Source organism: Propithecus coquereli, unplaced genomic scaffold, assembly GCF_000956105.1.
Source record: "Propithecus coquereli isolate 6110/MARCELLA unplaced genomic scaffold, Pcoq_1.0 Scaffold122, whole genome shotgun sequence".
Classification (NCBI taxonomy): domain Eukaryota; kingdom Metazoa; phylum Chordata; class Mammalia; order Primates; family Indriidae; genus Propithecus; species Propithecus coquereli.
Window position 1 is genome coordinate 6808386 of NW_012136303.1, and position 24937 is coordinate 6833322.

At 53.0% G+C, this 24937-nt stretch overlaps 1 protein-coding gene across 1 annotated transcript in view; it reads left to right on the forward strand.

The window, feature by feature from the left end:
- EBF4 (early B-cell factor 4) overlaps positions 1 to 14406 on the forward strand; it is a 52766-nt gene extending 38360 nt beyond the window's left edge. Inside the window, exons 8-18 of the mRNA XM_012665820.1 lie at positions 3406 to 3487; positions 4228 to 4345; positions 4452 to 4585; positions 4678 to 4804; positions 6672 to 6760; positions 6879 to 6944; positions 7046 to 7223; positions 7314 to 7502; positions 10293 to 10490; positions 13258 to 13333; positions 13572 to 14406. Of these exons, the coding sequence (XP_012521274.1) occupies positions 3406 to 3487; positions 4228 to 4345; positions 4452 to 4585; positions 4678 to 4804; positions 6672 to 6760; positions 6879 to 6944; positions 7046 to 7223; positions 7314 to 7502; positions 10293 to 10490; positions 13258 to 13328 (1252 nt within the window). The 3' untranslated portion in view covers positions 13329 to 13333; positions 13572 to 14406. The remainder of the gene's footprint in view (positions 1 to 3405; positions 3488 to 4227; positions 4346 to 4451; positions 4586 to 4677; positions 4805 to 6671; positions 6761 to 6878; positions 6945 to 7045; positions 7224 to 7313; positions 7503 to 10292; positions 10491 to 13257; positions 13334 to 13571) is intronic.
- The last annotated feature ends 10531 nt before the right edge of the window (positions 14407 to 24937 follow it).

Below are 24937 nucleotides of genomic sequence, written 5' to 3' on the forward strand. Positions count from 1 at the left end.
ATGTAAAAGATTACCCACGAATTCTTTTATATTCTTTTTTCTGAGTCTTTGAAATCCGATGTGTGTTTTACACTTAGAAGACATCTCAAATTCAGACTAGCCACGTTTCAAGGATTCAATGCCATGTAGGGCTAGTGGCTACCATACTGGATAGCACAGCTCTAGAGCAGTGGGTCTCCAACTTTAGGGTGCATCAAAGTCACCTGCAGGGCTTATGAACACACAGATGTCTGGGCCCCACCCCAAGAGTTTCTGACTGAGCAGGTCTGAGGTGGGGGAGATTCTGCATTTCTAGCAAGTACCCAGGTGATGCTGATGCTGGTATGGGCGCCACACTTTGAAAACCACCACGCCAGCATGACTTGGAAAGGACTCCCAGTGGTCTGCTTATTTCCAAGGTGTGGATCATTTTCTTCACACTCCTCAGGCTGGCAGGGTGGGCGGCAGTGGTGGCAGTCTCCCAGGAGGGTGTTTGCACTGGCTCGGCCTTGGACTGGGGGGCTGCAGGCTCTCAGACTGGGAGCAGCCTCTCGGACTACCAGCTGGAAGTGGGTGAGGTTTCGGCAGCACCACTGATGGCACTGACTGTGCTGGCTCTGATGTAGAGCCTCAGAGGGAAGGAGAAAGGGGACTGACCCTTGGCGCCCCATGGCAGGCCCGGGCCTTGTGCTGGCTGTGTCTTACTCACCCTGGGACAGGTCCGAATAGATGGAGGTGCTGGCAGGGCCCCAGGGCTCTCAGGAACAACAGATGGTCCTTGAAGCCTAGAGTGGCCAGAAAAGGTAGCCAGACAGGGCGTGAGAATTGGTGTGGACCCCAAGGACAAGTGGACCTGTACTGGAAAGGGACGGTGTGGGGAGACTGCTGAGCAAGGCCTTGAGGAAGGGCCAATGAGGGACCAGGACTCTGCAGGGAAACAGCAGACTTGGGGGTTGGAAGTAAAGGATGTCCCAGAGGCAGGACTGGCAGGTACCCCCGCAGCCATTGATTGCTGCTCTCTCGTTCACGGATGCGGAAGGATTTACCTAGCCTAGGTCACAGCTCGGCCCCTTCCTCTTGATTCTGTAGGTTTGGGAGTGGGGTTGGGTGCAGCAGGCACCTGTGTGGATGTACGGGAAGTGTGTCATCTTTTGGGGGCACTCCCATGCTTGTTGCACCATCAGAGGTACCCCAAGGTTAGCATTCATCCCCTTCAGGACAGGGACATGTCCCATCCGGTGTTTTCCCCTCCTTCCAGCACATGGTAAAGGACTGAGCACATGAGTACTAAATTTAAATGAACTGGTTTGCACTATGGGTATGATAGGGAGTCTATACTCTATGTCACATATGAACGTGGGACATGTATCAGGTGACTACTGTGGGTGTAGAGGTGTTTACACTGTGGCGTGTCATAAGGGGTGTAAGGAGTGATTACTATAGTATATAAGGTGAGATAAATGAAGTGTCTACACTATTCAGGTATAGTGTTTGGGAGCATTGAAGGTGTCTGCACCTTGGGGTGACCTATAGGGGTATATACGGTGTCTACACTTTGGTGACTATGTAAGCTGTCTGCACTGCAGGGTATCCATCCCCTAGGGATGAATGGAGTGTCTACACTGTGGGTGTGCACTGTTTGGGATCCCATGAGGTATCTGCACCTTGGAGTGCTCTGTGGAGGTGTACAAAAGGTCTACACTTGTGAAAGTATTTCCTGGGTGGCGTCCACTGTGGACAGACATGTGCACTGCAGAAAGGAAAATAAAGGGAGTGCCCATTATGTGGGGGGCATGTGACAGGGGCAGAGGGGTCAGCAGTGTGGACAGAAGCAGGGCCCTGGGGAGGTGCATCTCCAGGAAAGTGACTGCCACTAGCTCCCAATGGGGGGCTGTCCCCTTGGGACACCTCTATTCTAGGGCTGGTGCCCACTCCTCCCAGCACTTGGAGACCTCCTTTCTGGGTACTAGATTTTCAGGGCCTGTAACAAATCTCCCTCTGAATGTGAATTTCATGTTTGCAGACTTTGGAGGCAACTCCAGTGAATTAAATGGATATTCAAATTTGGGTATATAAATAGTGTATAAGTGACTATATAGTAGTTAAAGGTCCACTCCCTGGTTTTGGACCCTCATTGCTATTTACTTTGGTGTATAGTATAGTCCAAATCCCTCCCAAATGGGTGGAGGTAAAATGAGGAAGCTGACCGGAGGAACTCATGCTATGGCCCAGGAGGCTGTACCACACGTCAGGACCCACGGCAGACTTTAGCCCTGCACTCTACTGTTTGTAAAGAGCATCTCCCTGGATGCTCACAGAGTCGTATAGGTGCTAAGGCAGATATTGGTAGTATTCTGAGTTTACTAAGAGTACAACAGCCTGAATATTGTCCATGGTTACCTTACTGGCAGGGGTAGGACCAAGGCTCCACCCTCCCAGCCGACTGCCTGGAAGGAGTGGAGGACCAAGTGCTCATGTGTTTGTACAGAAAGCAGCTCCATCAATGTGTATACTGCACTTTTTTCCAATTACTCTATGTGAAAAAGAAGATACTCACTATGTATCTGTACCACGTGTCTGACAGATACACCCTGTGTATATGGCAGGTCTGTGCTCCGTGTGATTAGATTTTTGCTGTATATATAATGGACATAGAACGTGTAAGAAGGGGATTTGCTGGGGGGATCTCCAAGGTGGGGGCAATCTGCTATATGGGACGGCCATACAGTATTTGCAATGACTATATTTTGGTTAATCATATAGAGGATGAAATGTATTAATGTATATACTCTATGTGTTCCATATCGTTTCTGTGCATGGTGGGTACAGATTAGTATGCCATATGTGTGTGATGCGTATAGGCTGTATGTGGAGTACCTGTTGTATAAGCTTATGTGAAGGTTATACCCCGAGCGTGTGTGGTGGCTGTATCTTATGAGTAATAGTATCTAAGGCATATACAGTGTCTGTAATGGGTATGCTGTTTATGATGAGTATACATATAGTGTATGATAAGTTTACATGGTGTAAGTGTGAGTACATGCTACATGGCATATGCACTGTGTATGTGCTGGGCATACAGTATGTTGGGTATAATTTGTGAGTAATAGATATATATAGTATACATGATGGACATACTCTTTGTGATGAATGTACCTTGTGTGGGATAAATAAGCACCGTATGATCCGTACACTGTATGTACGGGCCGGTTCTGTGTAGTGAAGTAGTCATGTGATGGGTCTGTTTGGTGTGTATCAGGCACCCTGTGTACGTGCAGCTTGTGATGGGAACGTGGGGCGTGAGCCTGTGTGTGAGCAGGCAGAGTGGAGTCACCCAACCGGGAAGAGGCCCGACTGGGAGCAGTTGGATGTTCATCTGTTCCCAGAAACCCCAGAGCCTTGAGCCCACTGACCACACTGTTTCAGATTCTTCCTCAAGTTCTTCCTGAAATGCAACCAGAACTGCCTGAAGAATGCCGGGAATCCCCGTGACATGCGGCGCTTCCAGGTGGGTCTGGAGGGTCCTCCCTGCAAACCCACCCTATCCTGATAGTGTAGGGGGAGGGAGGAGGTGGGGAAGGTTGTGACCCTGCCAACGTGGGAAAGGCCCCCAGGGCAGATCTCTGCCCAGCCCTGTGCCTTCGGGCCTCGTGCCTGCTGGGGGTGGGGCAGCTCCATCTCAACTTATGCTGGCTGCCAAGGGAGGCTTCATTAGAGTCCCACTTAAGAAGATGCTAATTGTGACATTTTTACATGATTAACGACCCAGGCAATTTGCATAGCGTGAAGCAGAGAGCAGCTGCCCTTAGCACATCCCCAACCTGCGCACCCCTCCCAGTGCAGCGGGTCGGGGGAGAAGGCAGCTCCAGTTTCCTCCCAGAACAGGGCAGGGGCTCCTGCCCCTGGTTCTCCCTGTGCTCACTTGCCCAAGACCCCATTCCTGCCTAGGAGCCCTGTGCATACAGCCTAGAGTTCCTGTGCTTGCAAAAACAGTGCCACTCTTTGCCCTAGGAGCCAGAGCTCTTTCAGGGCTCTTGATTTTTTGGGCTTTTGCGGGGGTCAGTTCATCAGGAGTGTCACGTGATCCAGCTGGCCCCATTTCTCCTGCTGAGCCCCTGGGGTTGAGCCCACCAGTGACCCTAAATTCCAGCATCCAGCCACAGGTCTCAAGTTGCTGCTTCCCCACACATTCCCCTCCCGGGAAGCCCCCGAGGTCCCCAGCCAGGCTGGCCTCGGCTCTCCCCACAGGTGGTGGTGTCCACGACGGTGAGCGTGGACGGACACGTGCTGGCCGTGTCTGACAACATGTTTGTGCACAACAACTCCAAGCATGGACGCAGGGCGCGCCGCCTGGACCCCTCCGAAGGTCAGGACCCCCGGCCTAGCCTGGCCGCCGCGGGCCCAGCCAGCCCCCAGCCCGCAGCCCCGACCTTGGCGTGGTCCCCTGACCTGGGTCCTCTCCTGCCTCCCAGCTGCTACCCCCTGCATCAAGGCCATCAGCCCCGGGGAGGGCTGGACCACGGGCGGCGCTACCGTCATTGTCATCGGCGACAACTTCTTCGACGGGTTGCAGGTCGTGTTTGGAAACGTGCTCGTGTGGAGCGAGGTGGGCCACCCCCGCCAGTCTCCCTCCGGGCCTCGGGCTGGGCCCTCCCCTCGCCCGGACGAGACCTGCAGGCCTCCCCTCTCCCCTCGCAGCTAATCACGCCCCACGCCATCCGGGTGCAGACGCCCCCGCGGCACATCCCCGGGGTCGTGGAAGTGACCCTCTCCTATAAGTCCAAGCAATTTTGCAAGGGAGCCCCCGGCCGCTTTGTCTACACAGGTAAGGAGTCAGGAGGGGGAGGGGGGATGGAAGGTCCTCGGGAAGCCCCACCCAGCGCAGCAATCTCGGTTGGTTCTCTGAGTTAGCAGCGTCTGCGGTGCGGCATCTCCCCCCCTATACCCACTTATACCCGATGACTGCTCTGCACGCCAGACTTTATTTTCCTGGCCTTCTGATCTTCCCTCCGTGGTCTCTGGCTCCGCAGTCCCTTCCTGGACACGGAGTCCCCATCCTGCGGCACATTCCCTCTGCCTCAGGCTTTCTGACCAAAGTGTCTCCCTCCCCCTGGTTTAGAACCTCTGCAAGGAGATGTTCATTTCAAAGATGCCCCCAAAGGGGCTTGCTGCTCCCCAAATCTTGCCTGGGTCTCGGGCTTCCCCGGGGCCACCCCAGGCTTCACTCTGCATGCACACTCACATACACTCGCCTACACACACACCTTGCACGACGACAGGGCGAGCAGTTAACACAACACACGTGGAGATGCAGCATAGAATCCGCCATCCCATCCCAGTGGCCGGATTTCTCCACTTCCATCCTCCCACCCTAGCCCAAGCCATTCACTTCTCTGCCCCCACCAACCCCCCAACCATCGAGCCTTTCTCGAGACTCGGTAGTGACCCTGCTTACCCTCAGGGAGCTCCAGTCTAACGGAGGAAGGCTGAGTGGAGAACACCCTGTGGGGTGGGTGGAGTTGCACGGTGGAGAGGTTGACAGTCAACCAAAACCTAGGGTAGGGAGTGTGGCTGAACTACACTAAACTAAAACCTGAGGGATGACTAGGGAGGTAGATATGGAGAAGGAAGGGCAGCCGCGGGAGAAGGAATGGCAAGTGCAAAGACCCAGAAGTAAGTGCTTTCTGCTTGGGAGGTGGCGCGCTAACCAAAGGAAATTCACTAAATCAAGAGTTAGAGGTGGCAAAGGTAGGACTTTGAGGCTGGTGGCTCAGGTCACGGCCAGGCTACCCAAAGAGGAAGGGGGCAGGAAGAGGGGAAGGAGGAGGAGGCGGGTGGTTGGGAGAGGAGGGGAGGGCATGGGGAGCTGGGTGGCAAGACTCCTGCGCCCTCTGGAGAGCCCTGGGCATAGGCCAGTCCCTTCCCTGCAGAGCATGCAAACCTTTCACCCTCCGATGCTTCTGAGTCCACCTGGGCTGTGATAAATGGAGATCGCTGGGTTTTTTTCTTCTTTGTAATAAATAAGCACCTGATATGACCAAATGCAAACAGAAAACCTGTCCGGGCCGGTGGCTCACGCCTGTGATCCTAGCACTCTAGATAGGCGGAAGTGGGACAATCACTTGAGCTCAGGAGTTCGAGGACAGCCCGAATAAAAGCGAGACCCAGTCTCTACTGAAAAAAAAAGAAATAGAAAAAATTAGCCAGGCGTGGTGACACCTGCCTGTAGTCCCAGCTACTTGAGAGGCTGAGGCAGGAGGATCGTTTGAGCCCAGGAGTTGGAGGTTGCAGTGAGCTAGGCTGATGCTAGCCAGCTCAACAGAGTGAGACTCTGTCTCAAAAAAACAAAACAAAACAAAAAGCCTCTCCCTTGCTTTGGTCCCTAGGAGTATAGAAGCTAGTGTGTGTAGTATTTCCCTTTTTTCTAATCACAAATGAGATCGTACAGAGCATGTGTGTTAATGCCAAGCGCCTGGCACAGAGCCTGGCTCAGTGTTTGTTGAATGAATGAACAAACAGGAAACTTCCCTGAACCTCGCTGACCGGTGTGCCGGGAGTTTTCCGGGGAACTGGGGCTGGACTTGGTGGAGAGGGTCTGCAGCGAGACTCCTGGACTTGTCGCTTGCCTGCTTTTTGCGCCCTGTGTCCCTCTCTGGGAGGGGACGTCCTCCAAACGCTGCCCCTCTCCCCAGCCCTGAACGAGCCGACCATTGACTACGGATTCCAGAGGCTACAGAAAGTCATTCCCAGACACCCCGGAGACCCCGAGAGGCTGCCCAAGGTACTCAGAGGGGTGTGGCGGGGACGAAGGTGTCCAGTGGGCGAAGGGCAGTCCGAGGGCCCCTCCGCCGCCCCCAGGGGCTGCCCCTCCGTCCCGCTGTCTCCTCCCCTGCCCGCAGGAAGTGCTGCTGAAGCGGGCGGCCGACTTGGCGGAGGCGCTGTACGGAGTGCCCAGCAGTAACCAGGTATGGCGCCTCCGCCCGCCTCCTGGGGCCGCCGGGCCCGCGGCTCTCCCCCACCCGGCGCCTGCGGCTGCCCCGGCCGTGCCCCGCTCTTGTCTTCGCAGGAGCTCCTCCTGAAGCGCGCGGCGGACGTGGCCGAGGCTCTGTACAGCGCCCCCCGGGCGCCCGCGCCTCTCGGACCCCTGGCCCCGAGCCACCCGCACCCCGCCGTCGTGGGCATCAACGCCTTCAGCAGCCCGCTGGCCATCGCCGTCGGGGACGCCACGCCGGGACCCGAGCCGGGTGCGTCCGCCGCGCCTCGCTGCAGCCCCGGGGCGCCCCGACGGCTCCTTCCCTGCCTGCGCTGCTCGCCTGACCGCCGCTCTCCCGCAGGCTACGCGCGCAGCTGCAGCAGCGCGTCCCCCCGCGGGTTCGCGCCCAGCCCGGGTTCGCAGCAGAGCAGCTACGGCAGTGGCCTCGGAGCGGGCCTCGGCGGCTACGGAGCGCCAGGAGTGGCCGGCCTTGGTGTGCCCGGGTCCCCCAGCTTCCTCAATGGCTCCACGGCCACCTCGCCCTTCGCCAGTGAGTGTCCCCCGCCCGCGAGGAGAGGGGCTGGGGCCCTGCCCAGCTAGCCCATCCCGGGGGGCGGGGCGCCCCCCCAAGAGGGTCGACAGTGGCTTACCCTCGGGAGCAAGCCCAGCCCTCCCCGCGTGTGACCTTTTCCTGGCCTTGGACCTTGGCCGCACGTCCCGGGGTCCTGCGGCCGGAGTACTTCTTGCTCTTTTAGCTCTCCTTGCTGACCCCAATTGCTCACATTGCTTCTCGCTGTGCAGTCCTCCTGAAGTTGGCTTTAATGGGGCGGGCTGGGGGGACGTCCGGCGGAAACCTGGTGGACCGCCACCTTGCCAATGTACGCAGCGACTTCGGGAGGAAGCTGGCGCCCCCTGCCGGAAGCCTAAGGAAACTCAGGGCTCCGGAGAAGCGGCTTCCAGCTGGCCCCACCCCCCGCGGAGGAGAGGCCGGGTGGGCGGTGAGGGGACGTGGCTCCCTGCGACGTGGTCCCGCACAGCGAGTGAATTCCGTGTGGTCAGACAGAGCTGGATTTAGAGTCTGAGTGCAAACCAGGAGCTGTCTGGCATTCAGCAATTTACTACTTTGAATTTCAGTTTCCTCTCAGTAAAATAGGGTCAATTCCACCCCCTCGCCTAAGGTTGTTCTAGATCTGAACGTGCCACTATGCATAAAGGGCCACGCAGAATTAGGAAAAAGTGTATGATTTCGCAGTCCCATTCGGGACTGTGGGCTCTAAACCCTTCGTCTGGCTTCTTGAGTGGAGCAGCTCAGGGCTGGGTGGATGGGCAATGCCTGGGTGTCATGGGTGAGTGACATCCACAATTGCTTTATGCCTGACCACTTTACACTGCCCTCAAGTCTTTTCCAACACCAGGCTCCAGATCAGCATGTTTACAGCTCTTTTTAACTTAGCTATTCAGCATTCATAAAGCGCCTACTGTGTGCAGAGCACCAGGCTTGGGAGATAACTCCACCCGTGCTCACCTGCAAGCAGCCTCCCCATCAGTCATAAGAGAGGTTGTCCCTCCAGTCCTGGGAGACTGTGCTGAGCTGGAGACATGGTGAAGGCTGCCCGAAAAGGAGCTGGCCGTGCTTTTCGTACAGTTCCCGCACCTCCCCACTGTCCTGTGTTGGCCATTGCTAAAGACTACACTAGCTGGCCACCTGCCTAGCTTTCCTTGCCAGGGACCTGTGCCCTGGGCACTGCTCTTTGTGGCTGCAGGCTTGAGCCTAGTACTCTCCTCTTGGCCTGGGCTCGACTTCTGGGACCCAAGGCCCCGTAAGCTGGAGTCCACATAGGCCGTGGCCCTCTGGGACCTCTGTCTCTCCTGGCCCTTTGCTCAGGCCACTCTCACCTGCCTCTCCCCTTCAGTTCTGAGGCAGCACCCTCACAGCCTCTCTCTGGGTGCCGCTTGCATGTGAAGCTTTCCCCTGGGCCAGCACTAGTGGGAATGGGAACACAAGTCCCCCTCCCCCCACACACAGTGTAGTCAACAGTGGGGGAACACACTGCCCCAGTGTGCAGGAGCCAGCCCCACTGGGGTCTCCCTATTCAGCAAGAAGATCGAGAATTCTAGAGCCTCTTAAATCCTGCTTCCAGCATCAGCTGGGGACACCCTGGACTTGCCCAAGGGTCAGTCCTATCTAATTTGACTATGAGCCCTGGACCTTGAGAGATATAGTACGTCTTCTGGCATTGATCTTAAGCCCTCCCTGGGGCTCCCCAGCTAGCAGTGAGCATTGTCTTAAAGGAGATGGGGCTGAGGACATTTGGAAGAGGGGCAGCTATTGGAGACATCATTGTATCAAAGTAAGGGGAGGTGCTCATATGGCAAAGGCAGCCTTCTCAAGCTGTCACTTTCTTCCAAGAAGCCCCAGCCTAACCCCATTGCATGCTGTTTGGACAGCACTCACATCACAGCCCTACTGGGCTTTACAAGAGAGAAGCAGAGAACTGGGTTCAGATGAGGATGAGGAAAGGTGGGATCTCCTGACCTGGGCAGGAGAGGAGGCTACAGGAAGAAGGGGCAGACACAGCCTGTGTGCAGGAGACTCCCTTGCTATTCCCAGAAAAGCAAGCCACAGCCCTGGATGGCTGGGGAGTTGGAGAACAGGAAGATTTGAGAGTGTAGATCCCTGTACGTTTCTTTAAAATTGATCAGCTGAAAGAGGCCTCCAGGGCCCAGGCTGGAGATGACAAGGACCTGCATTAAGCTGGAAGGAAACAAAGTGTCCCGGGGTGAAGGTGGGGGGTAGGAAGGGGCAGACAGAACACTGGGGATATTGTTAAGGAGAGCACACCTGTGGAGGAAGTTAGGGTGCTTGCATGAGCTATGGTCCTGGACAGAGAGGCCTTGTAACAGGAGCCTGTTTGTGGCCCCAAAATTCGTCCCTGACTACTTGCCCCAGGGCCCCTAAACACTTCTTAGCATCTCAGAATCCCAGGGGTTTTCAGCAGGAATCCTAACCTGTTACAACTCTTGTTCATCTCATCTTTGGGGCACTTCCACTGTCTGGTTTTGTTGGATGTTCTGGTTTTGCTTGTGTTTTTACCTGGTGTAGTGCTGTCATCTCCAGCCATAAGAAGGAGTCTCCAGAACCCTCCAGAAAGCCAGGGCAGCAAGCCCAGGACTCTCAGCTCCCAGTGAGGTCCGAGCCTGGGGCCTGGGGCAGCAGCCCATGTGGGGCCCACTGCCCACTCCAGGGCCCCAGCCAAGCTGCTCACTCTGGTGCTGTCTCCCTGTTGTGTCTCCCACTGCCTTCCCTGCTGGCCCTGCCCCTCCCTGCCCCGCCCCGGAGTCATGCCCTCTAGCCCCCCGCTGGCGGCTGCCTCCTCCATGTCCCTTCCGGCCACGGCCCCCACCACCAGCGTGTTCTCCTTCTCGCCTGTCAACATGATCTCCGCCGTCAAACAGAGGAGCGCCTTCGCCCCCGTGCTGCGCCCACCCAGCTCCCCACCCCAGGCCTGCCCCAGAATCCACGGAGAGGGGCTTCCAGGTGAGCGATCCACCCTGCCTCGCTGTGGCCCGGGAAGGGCCCTGCGGGAGCAGCTGGGCTAGAGCGGCCCCACTCCCTCCACGTCTCACCAGTGACCTCAGCTCTTCCTGGGTGGAGAGCAGGAAGCCCTGCAGGATTCCAGGGAGGTCCCTGGGCCTCACAGCTTGGGATGGTCACCACTCTGGGTACTCTCAGTTGACCACTTGGCCAAGAAGAAGGGACTCAAATCCCAGTCGGGAAAGGTCTGGAAACCAGCCCAACACCCCAATGCAGTCCAGTTGAGCCCAGAGCAAAGACCCAACCCTCGGAGCTAGAGGAAGCCAAGTGGGCTGCATGCCTGTGCCCTGTGCCTCCCAGTGTCCACCAGAGGGTAGCACACACCACTGTGAGAGACTGCGTCACTGGCTGGATGGAAGGCGACTGACCTTAGATGAGGTTTAGCCCGGCTTCCCGCCCCCGTTTTACAGATTCAGAATCGAGACCAAGTCACCCCTCCCGCATCCCATTAATTGAATGATTGCTCTCTCCATATACACACATGCAGCAAAACCTTTCAGCCAGCAGAACTTTGCGCATCCGAGCGCTCGCTGGAAACTCACTAGCAGACAGAGGGAGCACTGGCTGTGGGGATGGGGGGGACCACAGGATGTGGGCAGGGCAGGGCCCAGCTGACAGGGGTGGTTGGGGCAGGGCTGGAAGAGGGTGTCTTCCCCAAGAGGCTTACAGGTGTTTCTGTGCCTGGCTAGAGGGGTTCTCCACGGGATCCCCTGGGACTCAGTACAGAGTTTAGTATCTAGCTGTGTGCCTGGCACATAGTGGCTGCTTAATAAATAGAATTATTATGTGAATAAACGGGTCAGAAGGGCACCCATCAAATCCAATGGCAGAAGGCTGCAGTGCGGCTTGCTGGGCACCCAGCCGAGAGGCCGAGTTAGAGCATGTCCGGGTTAGAGCATTGCCCAGGACAGTAATGGACCATTGGAAGAGAATCAGTGTTCAAATTAGGTAAGTGTTTTGAAGAATTTGTCAGAGCCTTTAATGTGCTAGAGTGCATGATGGATCTTCTAGGGAACAGAAAATGCAAATTTATTTGAGCACAAAACGTATTTTTCAAAGAGCATCTTGAGATTAGTTCCCAGGGAATGCCCTCTAGGTGGAGGAAGAGACACTTGCATGGTGTCCTCAGCCTGCTGTGGGGGCTGGTCAGGCTGGGATGCCTGTCACAAGAGCAAGGCCAGTGGCTTGGCCCTGGAGTCATCTCCAGATCCAAGGCTGGGCAGGTGGGGTGGCCTCCACGCTGAGGCGGTGGGGGGGGCCATGGACGGTGCCCTGTAGGGTCTCTGTGCTCCAGGGAGAGTCCCCGGACACTGGAGGGAGAGTGGGGAAGCACAGGGGCTGGGAGAACAACTGAGGGTGACACGTGTACACAGCAGCCAGGGAGCCCTGGAAAATCGGCCATACCCGGGTTACACAGAGCAATTCCAGCACAGTCCAAAGACTTCTTAGCACTGTGCTTACTCCCTGCTCGGAGGGTAGAACGGGGCCCCTTCCCACCAGGAGCTGCTGCTCTGGGCCGCACCGGCAGCCCCGTGTTGGTGATTCAAGTCATAACAAACTTTTGTGCCAGGAGAGAGGGCGGGCAAGGGGGCTGGTGGGCAAAACATCCAGAGGGTGGGCCATCATCAGAGAAGACCTTGCCCAAGCAGGGTTTGAAGAATAAATAGAGTTTTCTAGTGGGGGAGGAATGCGCTGGACAGAGGAGGCCTTGGGATGAAGGTGCGTGGGTGGGGAAGGCAGAGATGTTGGAGCCCACATTCGAATGTTCAAAGCATAGCTCGTACCAGTGCGTGTCAAAGAGTGCGTGTCAAAGACGTATTTAACCCGTTAATGAGGGAGCTAACAGGAGGACAGGGCAGCTTAAAGGAGAATGGGAGAGACTGAAGCCAGCAAAATAAAGAAGGCTGGAATAACATTGCTCAATGTAAACTGCTTCTACAGACCAGTAAAGCAATAAACCTGCAGCCTTCTCTTGGGGACTATCTTCTTGCCAACTAGAAGTTGTCTGTCATTTACTGATGTTCTCCAAGTTAACATCCAACTTAACAAAGCCTGGGCCCTACCCAGTAGTGTAGAACAAGTCAAAAAAAGTCGCATGCCCCAGAATAAGATGACTTCTAAGGTGGGCTTATTAGATAGTGCTCTAGGGTGACTTTGAAAGGATCTGCAGTCATCTTTTGCCTTATTTCCAAGTTTTGGATAACTTTTCTTAAGAGTGTCTGGAGCTTAGAATGTGAGGAATGGGGAAGGCAGAGGCCACCAGTTTTCCCTGCCAGCAAAGGGAGCCGGGGGAGGGGGTCAGGCAGGGGCAGGAGTGGTGAGGTGATGAATTTTGTAGGCATGGGAGGCAGGCAGGCTGGTGCAGTTGAGCTGTAAATCAGCGCCCTGGAGGCTGGCCTCTTTCCCTCTCTGTCCTGGTTCTTGGCCATCTGCTTCCTCCCCCTGAGACGGGCCGTCTGAAACAGGCAGGCCTGGGGAGGGGAGCCCAGAGTCACCTCTCCTTGGAGGAAGCTGGGGAGCAAGGACTGAGGCTGCACCTGCCCCTCACCCCTTACCTGCAGTGCTGCCCGCAGGCCAGGGCGAGACCTGGCTGTCTGCCTTCAGAAAGTGCTATATGTCCTGCCTGCTGTCCCCAGCCCGGAGAGGGACAGGCAGGTGAGGTCCCCAGGCAGTACATGGCTTATGGCTCCCTTCTCCTCGACCACCGCAGACCAGCCTTTCGAGGACTCTGACAAGTTCCACTCTCCAGCCCGGGGGCTTCAGGGCCTGGCGTACTCCTAATGACGGTAGGTCTCTGGCTGAGTCTTGCCTCCTCCCCTGGCCCTGAGATGGGCTCTCTCTCTCCAAAAGGCCTTAGCAGGGATGGGGAACTGGGGCCCAGGTCTCCCTGTCCAGGGCCTGACAGCTGTCAGAAGCACATGCCCACCCCAGTGGCCCAAGCTGACCAGGGGGAGAAAAGTGGCTTCCTGTCCCCTCGCAGCCAGCCTTCCTCCAGGACCTTCTCTCCCTGACTCTCCCCACCAGGTCTGTAGGTGTTGCCCACACAGAGCCCGGACTGGCGGTCCCTCGGGATTCACATCCACACCCTGGACGGCGGCACAGACAGATGCAGGGCCAGGGCTGCGGGCACACGTCAACCCACGGGCTGAACGGGGAGAGGCCTTCGTCCTTGCGCTCAAGCCTCCCCCACCACCCCCACAGGATCCTCTCGCCTCCCTTTCTTGGGGCGCTCGGAGGCCCCAGCACTGTGCAGATAGATGCTCGTGGCGGGGGAACGTCCCAGGGAGGTGCTGGGCTGCCCGGCCTCACTGGCTGGGGCTTGGTTCCTCTGAAAGAGATGGATCTTGTGCAGACCAGGGATGTCGAGTGAGGAGAGCATGGGATGGGGACTGTGGGAAAGAGGACAGCTCAGGGAGAAGTGACCTGGAAAGGTCCTGTGTGCATCTGACCCATCTCAGCTGGCCCAGCATCCCAACTCCTCTCCAGGGCAAAGGGCAGTGCCCGGCGGTCGCGGGAGGCCTGCCCAGGCTCCCATGGAGCCTCCATAGCCGCTCTGCCCTGCGCTGCCCCCACGTCCTTCGAGACCTGAGCACTCATGCTTGCCGCATCATGCCTCCCTGTGGGGGCTTCGGGCATGGAGGAGGCAGAAGGGGGGTGCCAGGCCGCCTGAATTTGGGGTCTTTCCCCAATGGATGTCTCATGGACTCTGGCCCCCTCACACACACTAACTCTGGCTGGCCCCATGGAACGGGCCCAACTGCCCCCCAGGTGGCCTCATATTCTGCTCTGCTAAGTTTGGAGAGAACAATAAACCAGATGCAGTGGCCGCCTGGGCTCTCTCGCCTGCTTCCTTGGTGTGGATTTGCTTTTCTCAGCAGGTCAGCGGCTCTCCTGGGGCCCCTGGAAACCGTGCCCCTGGGCAGCCTTCTTGCACCTTGGGCTTTTTAAACAGCCCCAGGGTTCAACTAAGCAAGTGTTCCCTGCCCCCCACCCACCATCCACTCCTGGGTGCTGTGGGGAGGGGAGCAGGCGAGAAGGCCCCAGGACCCAGGAGATGGGCTCAGGCCCCAAGAGCTCTGGCTGGGAGCACAGTCGGGCCACAGAGGACTCAGGCCCCCAGCTGTCTGCTCAGGGCCAGAGTGAGGATTGTCAGGACGTTGCTGGAAGCCAGGACCGAGTGAACCAAATGCCACCAGATGTGCAGAGGCTCAAAGTGAGATCCAGTCCAAAACAGGCTGCTGGGTGGAGTGGCTTGTGGCTCCCGGGGCTGCCTATCTGAGCCTCATGCCAACCTCACCCATCCCCCACAGATCCCAGGCTGCTTCCAGCCTGCCTGCCTGAGAGACTGAGAGGAGGGATCGTAAAGAGACAAGATCCCTGGGCCCCCTCACTCATCTACCCTCCTCTCTAGGATGAATCCCATTGTCCCCCTGAGACATGTCCCGTGGACGAAGGACTGGCTGTCTGACCCTGAAAGCCACCTTTTGGACCCCTTATCCAGTGAGCCCAGTGTCCAGCTCCAGGCCTCAGGCTGTCCTTTCTGTCCCCCAGCAGTGCTCCTTGGCTCCGGCCTCTGGACATCCTGTGCCTCCCAACCACGCACCAGGCCCTGCAGCCTTCTGGACAAGCACACTTGCCAAGGTGCTGTCTTTCAGGGGCCTTCACCTCTTTCTCTGGTGTTCTTGGCCAATTACTGGGATTCACGTCCCCTGGGACCCACAGCGGGGGTCATCCTGCCCTACTCTCAGGGTCTGCCTCCCCCGCCAACGGTTCCTGTTGCAGCCTGTGTCACAAAGCACCAACGCCTGCCAGCCCGCACCCTTCTCCGCTTGGCTCTGAGCAGCCGCACTGCCCAGGCCAACCCCCTGCAGAGCTCTAATCTGCACTGGACATGGGCAGCCACTGGACAACGGTCACACTCTGGTTCCCAGGATGGGTCAGGTTCCATGGTCAATATAAAGGAGACATGGTATCTGTCCCCAACTATCCCACAACACTGCTCAAGCCACCATTTGAGTCAACACCGCCCTCTCCCTCCTCTACAGCAGACATAGCCAATCAATCATCATGTTTGCTGTGGCCTGAATTGTGTCTCCGCTAACCTCCCAGGTGACTGTATTGGAGACAGGGCCTTTAAAGAGGTGATTAAGGTTGAATGAGGTCACCAGGGCGAAGTGCTGATCCAACAGACCTGGTGCCCTTATAGCAAGAGTAAGAGCCAGGCGTGGTGGTGCACACCTGGAGTCCCAGCTACTTGGGAGGCCAAGGCAGGAGGATCACTTGAGCCCAGGAGTTTGAGACCAGCCTGGGCAACATAGCAAGACTCTATCTCTAAAAATAAATAAATAAATAGATAGATAGATAGATAGACGGATAAAAATTTTAAAAAGAAGAGTAAGAGACGCGAGGGCTCTCTCCTCACTGTGTAAGGACTCAGCAAGAAGGCAGTTGCCTACAAGCCAGGAAGAGAGGCCTCCCCAGGCACCAAATCAACTGGCACCTTGAGCTGGGGCTTCTAGCCTCCAGGACTGTGAAAAAATAAATTTCTGTGATTTAAGCTACCTAGTCTGTGGTATTTTGTTGCGGTAGCCCAAGCTGACTAATACAATATTCTTTTCCACATGTCTTAGTTTTGATTCCCCCAGAAGCAGAAGTTGAGACAAGTTCCCTGCTGGAGAACTCCAAGAGACAGTGCAGAACACACCTCAAAGTTTTCCCACCCAAGGGGCAGAGGATGTGGGATATCGATCCTCCAGCCTTCATCTGTCACTGGCTGAGTGCTGCTCACAAGAGAGTAACACCCCAACACTAGAATCTGGCCTGCCCCTCCCACCTGCATAGAGACAAAAAAGCCACTGGTTAGGCTTTTGTAGTAGAATGTTGCAAGCAAATAGTGGAATGTTAAATCGGAGGTATAATATGAACAGGGCACCAACAGCTTCTGTTATGCTACAGAACCACCAGGATTGCAGAATTATTGTCAACACAGGCACTGATCAGAGTTGTCACTTGAGATGAAAACTATTAGCCAAGTCTGGTAAATTTCACCCCAGGCCTTTCTGTAGCCAATAAATCAGAGAGGAGTGAGTCAAACTGGACCATGAGTCACGGGTCAGTACAAGACCAGCCTGCCAGAGAACCTGGGCCTGTGTCTGGGGCTGTAGCACCTCCAATAAAACAACTGGGGCATTTTCTGGACCTCACAGATAGAACCCTTCCCTGGACTTCCCTCCATCACCCTGGATAGAGTGCAGTGGCCTCATCATAGCTCACCACAGCCTCAAACTCCTGGACTCAAGCGATCCTCCTGCCTCAGCCTCCTGAGTAGCTGGGACTACAGGCATGTGCCACCAAGCCTGGCTAATTTTTTTCTATTTTTAGTAGAGATGGGGTTTCACTCTTGCTCAGGCTGGTCTCAAACTCCTGAGCTGAAGCAAACCTCCCGCCTCAGCCTCCCAGAGTGTTAGGATTACAGGCGTGAGCCACCGTGCCCAGCCCTATTCCTAACTTTCTAAAAATTTTTAAAAATTACAAATAGATGCCAAATTTCATGAAATGTTTTCCTGAATACATTAAGATAATCAAATTACTTTCTCCGTCATTTTGTTAATGTGCTGAATTACATTACTTATATGTCTAATTTTAAACCATTGCATTGACTGTCTAAATACATGTTTAATGGTAAACTGCCATATATCCTTTACCCAGGTATACCAGTTGTTACACATAGCCCCATTCTCTCTCTCTCTGTCTCTCTGTCTCTCTGTCTCTCTCTCCCTCTCTCTCTCTCTTTCTCTCCTCTTTGTTCGCAGGAAGGCACCCACTGGCCCTCACCCTTCCCTACTTCTTGAGAAGCTAGGCTTCCTGGAAACAAAAAGGTCTACAGAGCACCTCAGTGCTTTACCATGCTAGCTTCTGCTACCTTCTGGGAGCAGGCGAGGGGAAAACACAATAAGAACAAACACAAATTAATCTCTCACTAAGTCATTCTACCTTCATTCTAAACCACCTTTTATCACTCTGCTCTAACCATCCTGACTCTAACCCAGCTGACTCTAGCTCTGGGTCCCTCCTGCCGGAGATCCAGCAGAGATCCTGGTCATCTGCCTAGGAGCCCCTGCCTCCACCCACTTCCCAAGGGTGAAGGTGCCCAAAGCTCCCTCTCCTTGCCTCAGCCTTGGCAGGGAGCAGGGAATTCTGGGTTTGAAGCTGCAGAGACTGCCAAGGGGAGTGGGCAGGAGGGTTCTGGGTGTCTAGGCCCCCCCGAGACAGAATGGAAGAGGCTGCAAGGCTCTAAAGACACAGAAGAGGCTTCCCCAGCTCAGTAACAGAAACAAGACCATTTTTGCACATTCTTTTTTGACTATTTTATTCCTTGAGAGAGAAGGAGCCAAGTGTTTAAAAGGGGAAGGAAAAACGCTGTCAAGTAGCAGGTTTATTGTTCCTCCTAGCAGCTTGGTTCTCCGGAGCCTTTCCCGGCCCCTCCCCTGCTGGCCTGGGAGCGAGAGCTGTCCTCGATGCACCTTGGCTGGCGAGTGGCGGGAGGAGGCTCGGGCCAGACTGCCAGGGCTCTGGGCAGCCCTCCCGTGAGTCCGGCTCCTGCAGGCCTGCCTCGGGCTCAGGGTAAGGTAGAAAAGCCCTCTGCCTGGCACCCTGCCCCACCGCCTCTCTTCTCTTCGGGTTCCCCCCACCTGGGAGCCTGCCGCCTCCACACCCCACCCACTCACCCAGAACTGAGTTCACCTTTCCGTGGGTGGGGGAGGATCCGGCCACTTTCAGGCCGGCACGGGCTCAAGTCCAGCCAGCTTTGGCTTCTGTGGCGAAAGCTGGTTTGTCTGGGCCGCTCCCAGGCTCTTCCTGGAGCGTGGCCTAGAGCTTCACCTCGCCAAGACACACTGTGGCTGCCGGTGGAATGTGGTGGGGGCACCGCTGGACAGGCCCAAACCTGGCAGGCCTGTCAATGGCGCCCCTGCCGGTTCCACAGCACCGAGCCCTACAGCGTCCCCAGAGTCAGGCCAGGCCAGGCCAGGCCAGGAGCAGGTACCAGGAAACTACCAAGGATCTCTCTCCCTCCTTGTTGAGTGAGGCAGGGACATCCCTCTTTTGGTCTTACCTGAAAACCAAAAAGCCTGTCACTGAGTCGAAAGGTTGACAGAATTGCTCCAGACTCACTTCCTCTGGGAAGTAGCTCGGCAGGCAGCAGAAGGTGTTGGGGCAGCAGGGGTGCGGGGAGGCGTGTGTGCCCATGGAGGGGGTGGGTATGGAGAAGGAGCTGCCAGAGCAGGAGAAAGAGCTCCAGCAAGGTCTCCTCTTTCCTCAGCACAGCGCAGTATGATGGGGCTACGTTGCCATTAGATCCACAATTTATTCAGCACTTACTGTAAGTCCATTATGCATCCAGGACGCAGAGCCTGAAATGGGTATTTCGGTGCACCCGAAAGTGCCTCTGGAAGAAAAGGAGAGAGGGAAGCCGGACATGGCTGGGGAAAGAGCTAAGCAGGCGTGTGGTCTCTGCAGAGTCTGCTCTGCCTCTCCCTCTGCCATCCTAATTTTCCTTTAGGCAATATGGACACTACTGACTGACTGCGGGGAAGATCACAGAAAAAAGAGGTGAAGGCAAGTACGAAGGGACATGGTGCAGTGCCCAAAAAGCAAAGACAGCAGCTTACTCTGGGAGGGGGAGCTCCCAGAAAGAGGCGCTCCACAGGAAAGGCGGTGGGGGAGCATTAGGAAAAACTAAAGGATGTGTGCAAAGCACTTTATGCTCCAAAAAACAAACAAAAAAGTGCAACAGAGACTTCCGAGAAGATCGAGTAATGTAGTTTTCCTTATTTCTTCTACTAAGTATAATTTGAAACCCTGGGCCAGGGGAGGTGGCTCATGTCTGTAATCTCTGCACTTTGGGAGGCCAAGGCAGGAAGATTGCTTGAGGCCAGGAGTTCCAGACCAGCCTGAGCAACATAGCGAGACCCTGTCTCTACAAAAAATTTAAAAATTAGCCAGGTGTGGTGGCACACACCTGTAGTCCCAGCTACTCGGGAGGCTGAGGCAGGAGGATCACACGAGCCCAGGTGTTTGAGGTTGCAGTGAGCTATGATGAGGCCACTGCACTCTAGCCCAGGCAATAGAGTGAGACCTTGTCTCAAAAATAAATAAAAATTAAAGAATAGAAAAATAAAAACCTGGACATTATATATAAAACAAACATAAAAAGATTCTGAATGGCGGAAAAAGGAGGCAGATTATCTAGGGATCTCAGCAGCTCAGGAAAGACATGGCAGAGAGTTCCCTGGGTTTTCTTTTTGCTCCATATATCCCAGATTTGGAACTTAAGAAGGTGGCAACCCAGAAATGCCAATAGATGCAAAAAAAAAAGAAAGAAAGGCCCCCCAAAAATCTGCTTTCAAGCCAGGTGCAGTGGCGTTTGCTACTGTACTGGGAAGGCTGAGGCAGGAGGATCACTTGAGCCCAGGAGCTTGAATTTAGCCTGGACAACATAGTGAGACCCAGTCTCTAAAATAGTAAAAAATAAAAAAATGTGCTCTCTCTAGCCAAAGGAGAGAGGAAAGAGCAAGCTAGTAAGGCAGAAACTTTGAGACAATAACCTTTCTGCTCTAGTCAAACCCCACAAAATAAACTGTGATCCTCACCTACACCCACAGCAGCAAAGGCCCAGTGGGAGCCTAAACTTCCACTCTCCCAAGGCTGCAATGAGGTAGCTCAACAACCACCACGAGAGTAGTGTCAGAGAAGACCATGCAGAGAGCTAAGATGTACATCCACATCAGCCAGTAAGGAAGCCTCCTCCCCACCTCATGGTCTCACTAGCTCCTCAATGAAAACCACATGAGGACCCTGGATTTCCACCTCGCCCCTATGCAGCAATAACAAGGTGCCTCTCACCCTTCCTGCTGGGATGGTGTCACAGGAAGCCTAGTGGACAGTCAGGATTTTCTCCATGGCCCAGAGGGTAACAATGCTACCTACCCCACCTCCTCATCCCTTGCTTGCAGCATCAATGGAGATCACACTTGGAGCCAGACTTTCCACCCTTGCCCATCAGTAAAAAGACCACCTCCCCCAATAAGTGTCAATGGAGGTCAAGTGAGGAACCTGGATTTTCTACCTCCACCTGGCAGGGCAGATCCCCCTACCCCACCTTGCCCTGCCAGACTGGTGTCAGAAAAAAAAAAAAACTGGTTAAAATTTAAAATTAAGATAAGATTCAGCATCTCATATTACAAAAATGTCCAAGTTTCCACCAAAAATCACTTGTCATGCCAGGAACCAGGAAGATCTCAAACTAAATGGAAAAAGACCATCTATTGGATGCAACACCAAGATGGGAGATAAGCTAGAATTAACTGATCAAGATTTTAAAGTAGTCATGATAAAAGTGCTTCAACAAACAATGATAAATAGACTTACAACAAATGAAAAAAATAGCCTCAGCAAAGAGCTAGAAAGTCTCCGTGAATAAAAAAGTAGAAGATATAAAGAAGAATAAAATGGAAACATAAGGCCGGGCGCGGTGGCTCACACATGTAATCCTAGCACTCTAGGAGGCCGAGGAGGGTGGATCGCTCAAGGTCAGGAGTTCGAGACCAACCTGAGCAAGAGCGAGACCCCGTCTCTACTAAAAAAAAAGAAAGAAATGATCTGGACAACTAAAAATATATATATAGAAAAAATTAGCTGGGCATGGTGGCACATGCCAGGCTGAGGCAGGAGGATCACTTGAGCCCAGGAGTTTGAGGTTGCTGTGAGCTAGGCTGATTCCATAGCACTCTAGCCAGGGCAACAGAGCCAGACTCTGTCTCAAAAAAACAAAAAAAACAAAACCCGAATGCTTTACCAGTTGGTTGCAGCTGATAAAAAGTAGGGAAAGAACACAGGTTTTCGGTAACATTAGAAGTTTAAAAATAAAATATTTTTCATTCCAAGTTGCCAAAAAAAAAATAGCGGCTGAAAATTTCCCATTTATCACTCATGTCATAAGGGCCCCCAACCACTGAGACACACTTTCGTTTTACTCACCACTATACTAACAAGGAGAAACCCTCTTGAAGAGATCTCAGATGTCTTACTTGAATTAGTAACCTAATTCCATATACTTATTCTTCTTATTTTTATTTTTTTTCTTAAGAGACAGGGTCTTGCTCTGTCATCCAGGCTGGAGTGTAGTGGCATCATCATAGCTCACTGCAACCTTGAACTCCTGGGCTCAAGTGATCCTCAGCCTCCCGAGTAGCTTGGACTATAGGTACACACCACCACACCTGGCTAATGTTTTTTAACATTTTTGTTTTTTTTTTCAGAGACGGGGTCTCGCTATGTTGCCCAGGCTGGTCTTGAACTCCTGCCCTCAAGCAATCCTCCCACCTCTGCCTCCTAAAGTGCTGGGATTACAGGTGTGAGCCAGCATGCCTGGCTGGTTGTTGTGTTCTTTATAAAGCTTTAATTAAAAGAACACTTGAAACTTCTAAGTTCCAAGAAGCCTCAGAAGTTGGGTCAGTATATTGAGTGTGCCCGCCCGATTCTTCTTCCTGCATGCGGATTTCAGTAAGTGATAGTTTTACATTAAATTTTGAGCCTGTGGTCTTTATTTCCTCCCCATTGCCTTCACAAACTTGGGGGCATTTAACTTGAAACTTCTTTCAGAGGCTGAAACCACTTGTGTCTTCCTTTTCATGGATATCAAATAGGTTTCATCTCAAGCATAGTGCATATGTCTTTGTACAAATCAGAAAAAGGTATCCCTTTCTCAAGCAGAAAAAGTGCTATGTTAATATTTATTTCTTAATAATAATAATTAGGACAAACATACAGAAGCACCTGCCCTTCCCCCAAAGGTGACAGCCACAGCATTTGTGTCACCTGATATAAGAGCCAAAACAATATTCCTAGGTGAGGAATGTGTTATTTCCAGAATACAGAGGCCACCATGCGCTTGGCTTCCTTCTCTGTGGCAGGGGACACAAGTTGCAGCAATTGGTCTCTCACTTTGGAGGAGATACCCTAGCATGCCCTTGACCAATGGGCCCTGTAAAACTACAAAAATGGCAGTTTCCTGAATTGTCACATGGTTTATGTCCCATCATCTGGAGTCATGTGTCTTTTATAGAGACAGGGGTCTCGAGATCTTGTGCTAGGCTTCAGTGTGGTAGCAATGTCATGCTCTTCCTGCCCAACCAGCATGATGTCAGTAATGTAAAAGGTCACTGTAGTGTTCTGCATGATGTAGGATGGTACAGGTATCTTCAAACCATTTGACAATAGAGACCAGGAAAGTTAACATGGCCCTAGGGCAAAACTCTCAGTTAATATTTTTGTCCATTCTATGTGAATGAGGACTATTTCTAATCTTCTTTCCTAATTGGGATGGCATTCTAATGTGGAATTCACCCTAATAACAAAAAATAATATCAATAATTACAGAAAAAGCATTTGACAAACCTAACATCCAATATAAAAATTATCAGCAAACTAGGATTAGAAGGGAACTTTCTCAACATGATAAAGAGCATCTGTGAACAGCTAACATCAAATTGGAAAGTTTCCTCCCCCAAATCAGGAACTAGGCAAGGATGCCCACTCTTACCACTCCTGTTTGGGGTTTCCTAGGCTTCTTTGATCTGAAAATATATCTTTCACCAAATTTGAGGGGTTTTCAGCCATTATTTCTTAACTTCTATTTATATTGGAAGTCCTAGCTAGTGCAATAAGGCAAAAAAAAAAAAGGTTTAATATTGGAAGGAAAAAATTAACTATTCCCACTCACATATGATACAATCATCTGTGCAGAAAATCCCAGGGAATTTTTTTTTTTTTGAGACAATGTCTCACTGTTGCCCAGGCTGGAGTGTAGTGTTGTCATCATAGCTCACTGCAACTTCAAAGTCCTGGACTCAAGCGATGCCCCTGCCTCAGCCTCTCCAGTAGCTGGGATTACAGGCATACACCACCATGACCAGCTAATTTTTGTATTTTGTGTAGAGACAGCCTTGCTATGTTGCTCAGGCTGGTCTCAAAGTCATGGCTTCAAGTGATCCTCCTATCTTGGCCTCCCAAAGTGCTAGGATTACAGGCATGAGCCACCGCACCCACCTGGCCTTGGAATATATATTTTTTTTAAAGCTCCTAACTAATAAATTTAGCAAGATCACAAGATTTGAGATCAAGATACAAAATCAATCATATTTCAACATACTAGTAATGAACAATTGAAAAATGAAATTTGTAAAGATCGTACCTATATCAGTTTGCTAGGATTGCCATAAAAAACACTATAGACTGGGTGCCTAAAGCAACAGAAAGTTATTTTCTCATAGTTATGGAAGCTGAAAGTTAAAGATCAAAGTGTCAGCAGATTTGGTTTCTCTTGAAGCCTCTCTCTTTGGCCTACAGATACCCATTTCCTCCCGGTGTCCTCATATGGCAGAGAAAGAGAAAGCTCTGGTATCTCTCCCTCTTCTAAAAAGGACACCAATCCTGTTGGATTAGGGCCCACCCATATGACTTAATTTAACTTTATCTACTTCTTTAAGGATCTATCTCCAAATAGAGTCACATTCTGAAGTACTAGAGGGTAGGACTTCAACATACAAATGTGGGGAGACACAATTCAGTCCATAGCAATACCATTTGTGATAGCTCCAAAAAAACGAACAACTTAGATATAAATTTAACAAATCATGCGCAGAATCTGTATGCTGGAAACTACAAAATGCTAATTAAAGAGATCAAAGAAAGCTGGAGAGGAGGTGGTGCATGGTAGCACTCGCCTATAGTCCCAGCTACTTGGGAAGCTGAGTGGGGATGATCCCTTGAGCCCAGGAGTTCAAGGCTGCAGTGAACCATGATTGCGCCACTGTACTCCAGCCTAGGCAACAGAGGGAGAGCCTGCTTCCCAAAAAAAAAAAAAAAAAAAAGAGAGAGAGAGAGAGAGAGAGATCAAAGAAGACCTAATAAAGGAACATACTATGTTCAAGGATTGAAAGAAAGAGTAAAGCTAAAATGTCAATTCTCAGCCGGGTGCGGCGGCTCATGCCTGTAATCCTAGTGCTCTGGGAGGCCGAGGCTGGAGGATTGCTTGAGCTCAGGAGTTCAAGAGCGAGACCCTATCTCTACTAAAAATAGAAAAATTAGCTGGGTGTGGAGATGTGTGCCTGTAGTCCCAGCTACTCGGGAGGCTGAGGCAGGAGGATCACTGGAGCCCAGGAATTTGAAGTTACAGTGAGCTATGATGGCACCACTGCACTCCAACCTGGGCAATGAGCAACAGAGCAAGACCCTGTCAAAAAAGGAAAGAAAGAAAGAAAGAGAGAGAGAGAAAGAAAGAAAGAAAACCATTTTTTAAAATAAGCACAAGAACTCTTAAAACTCACAGT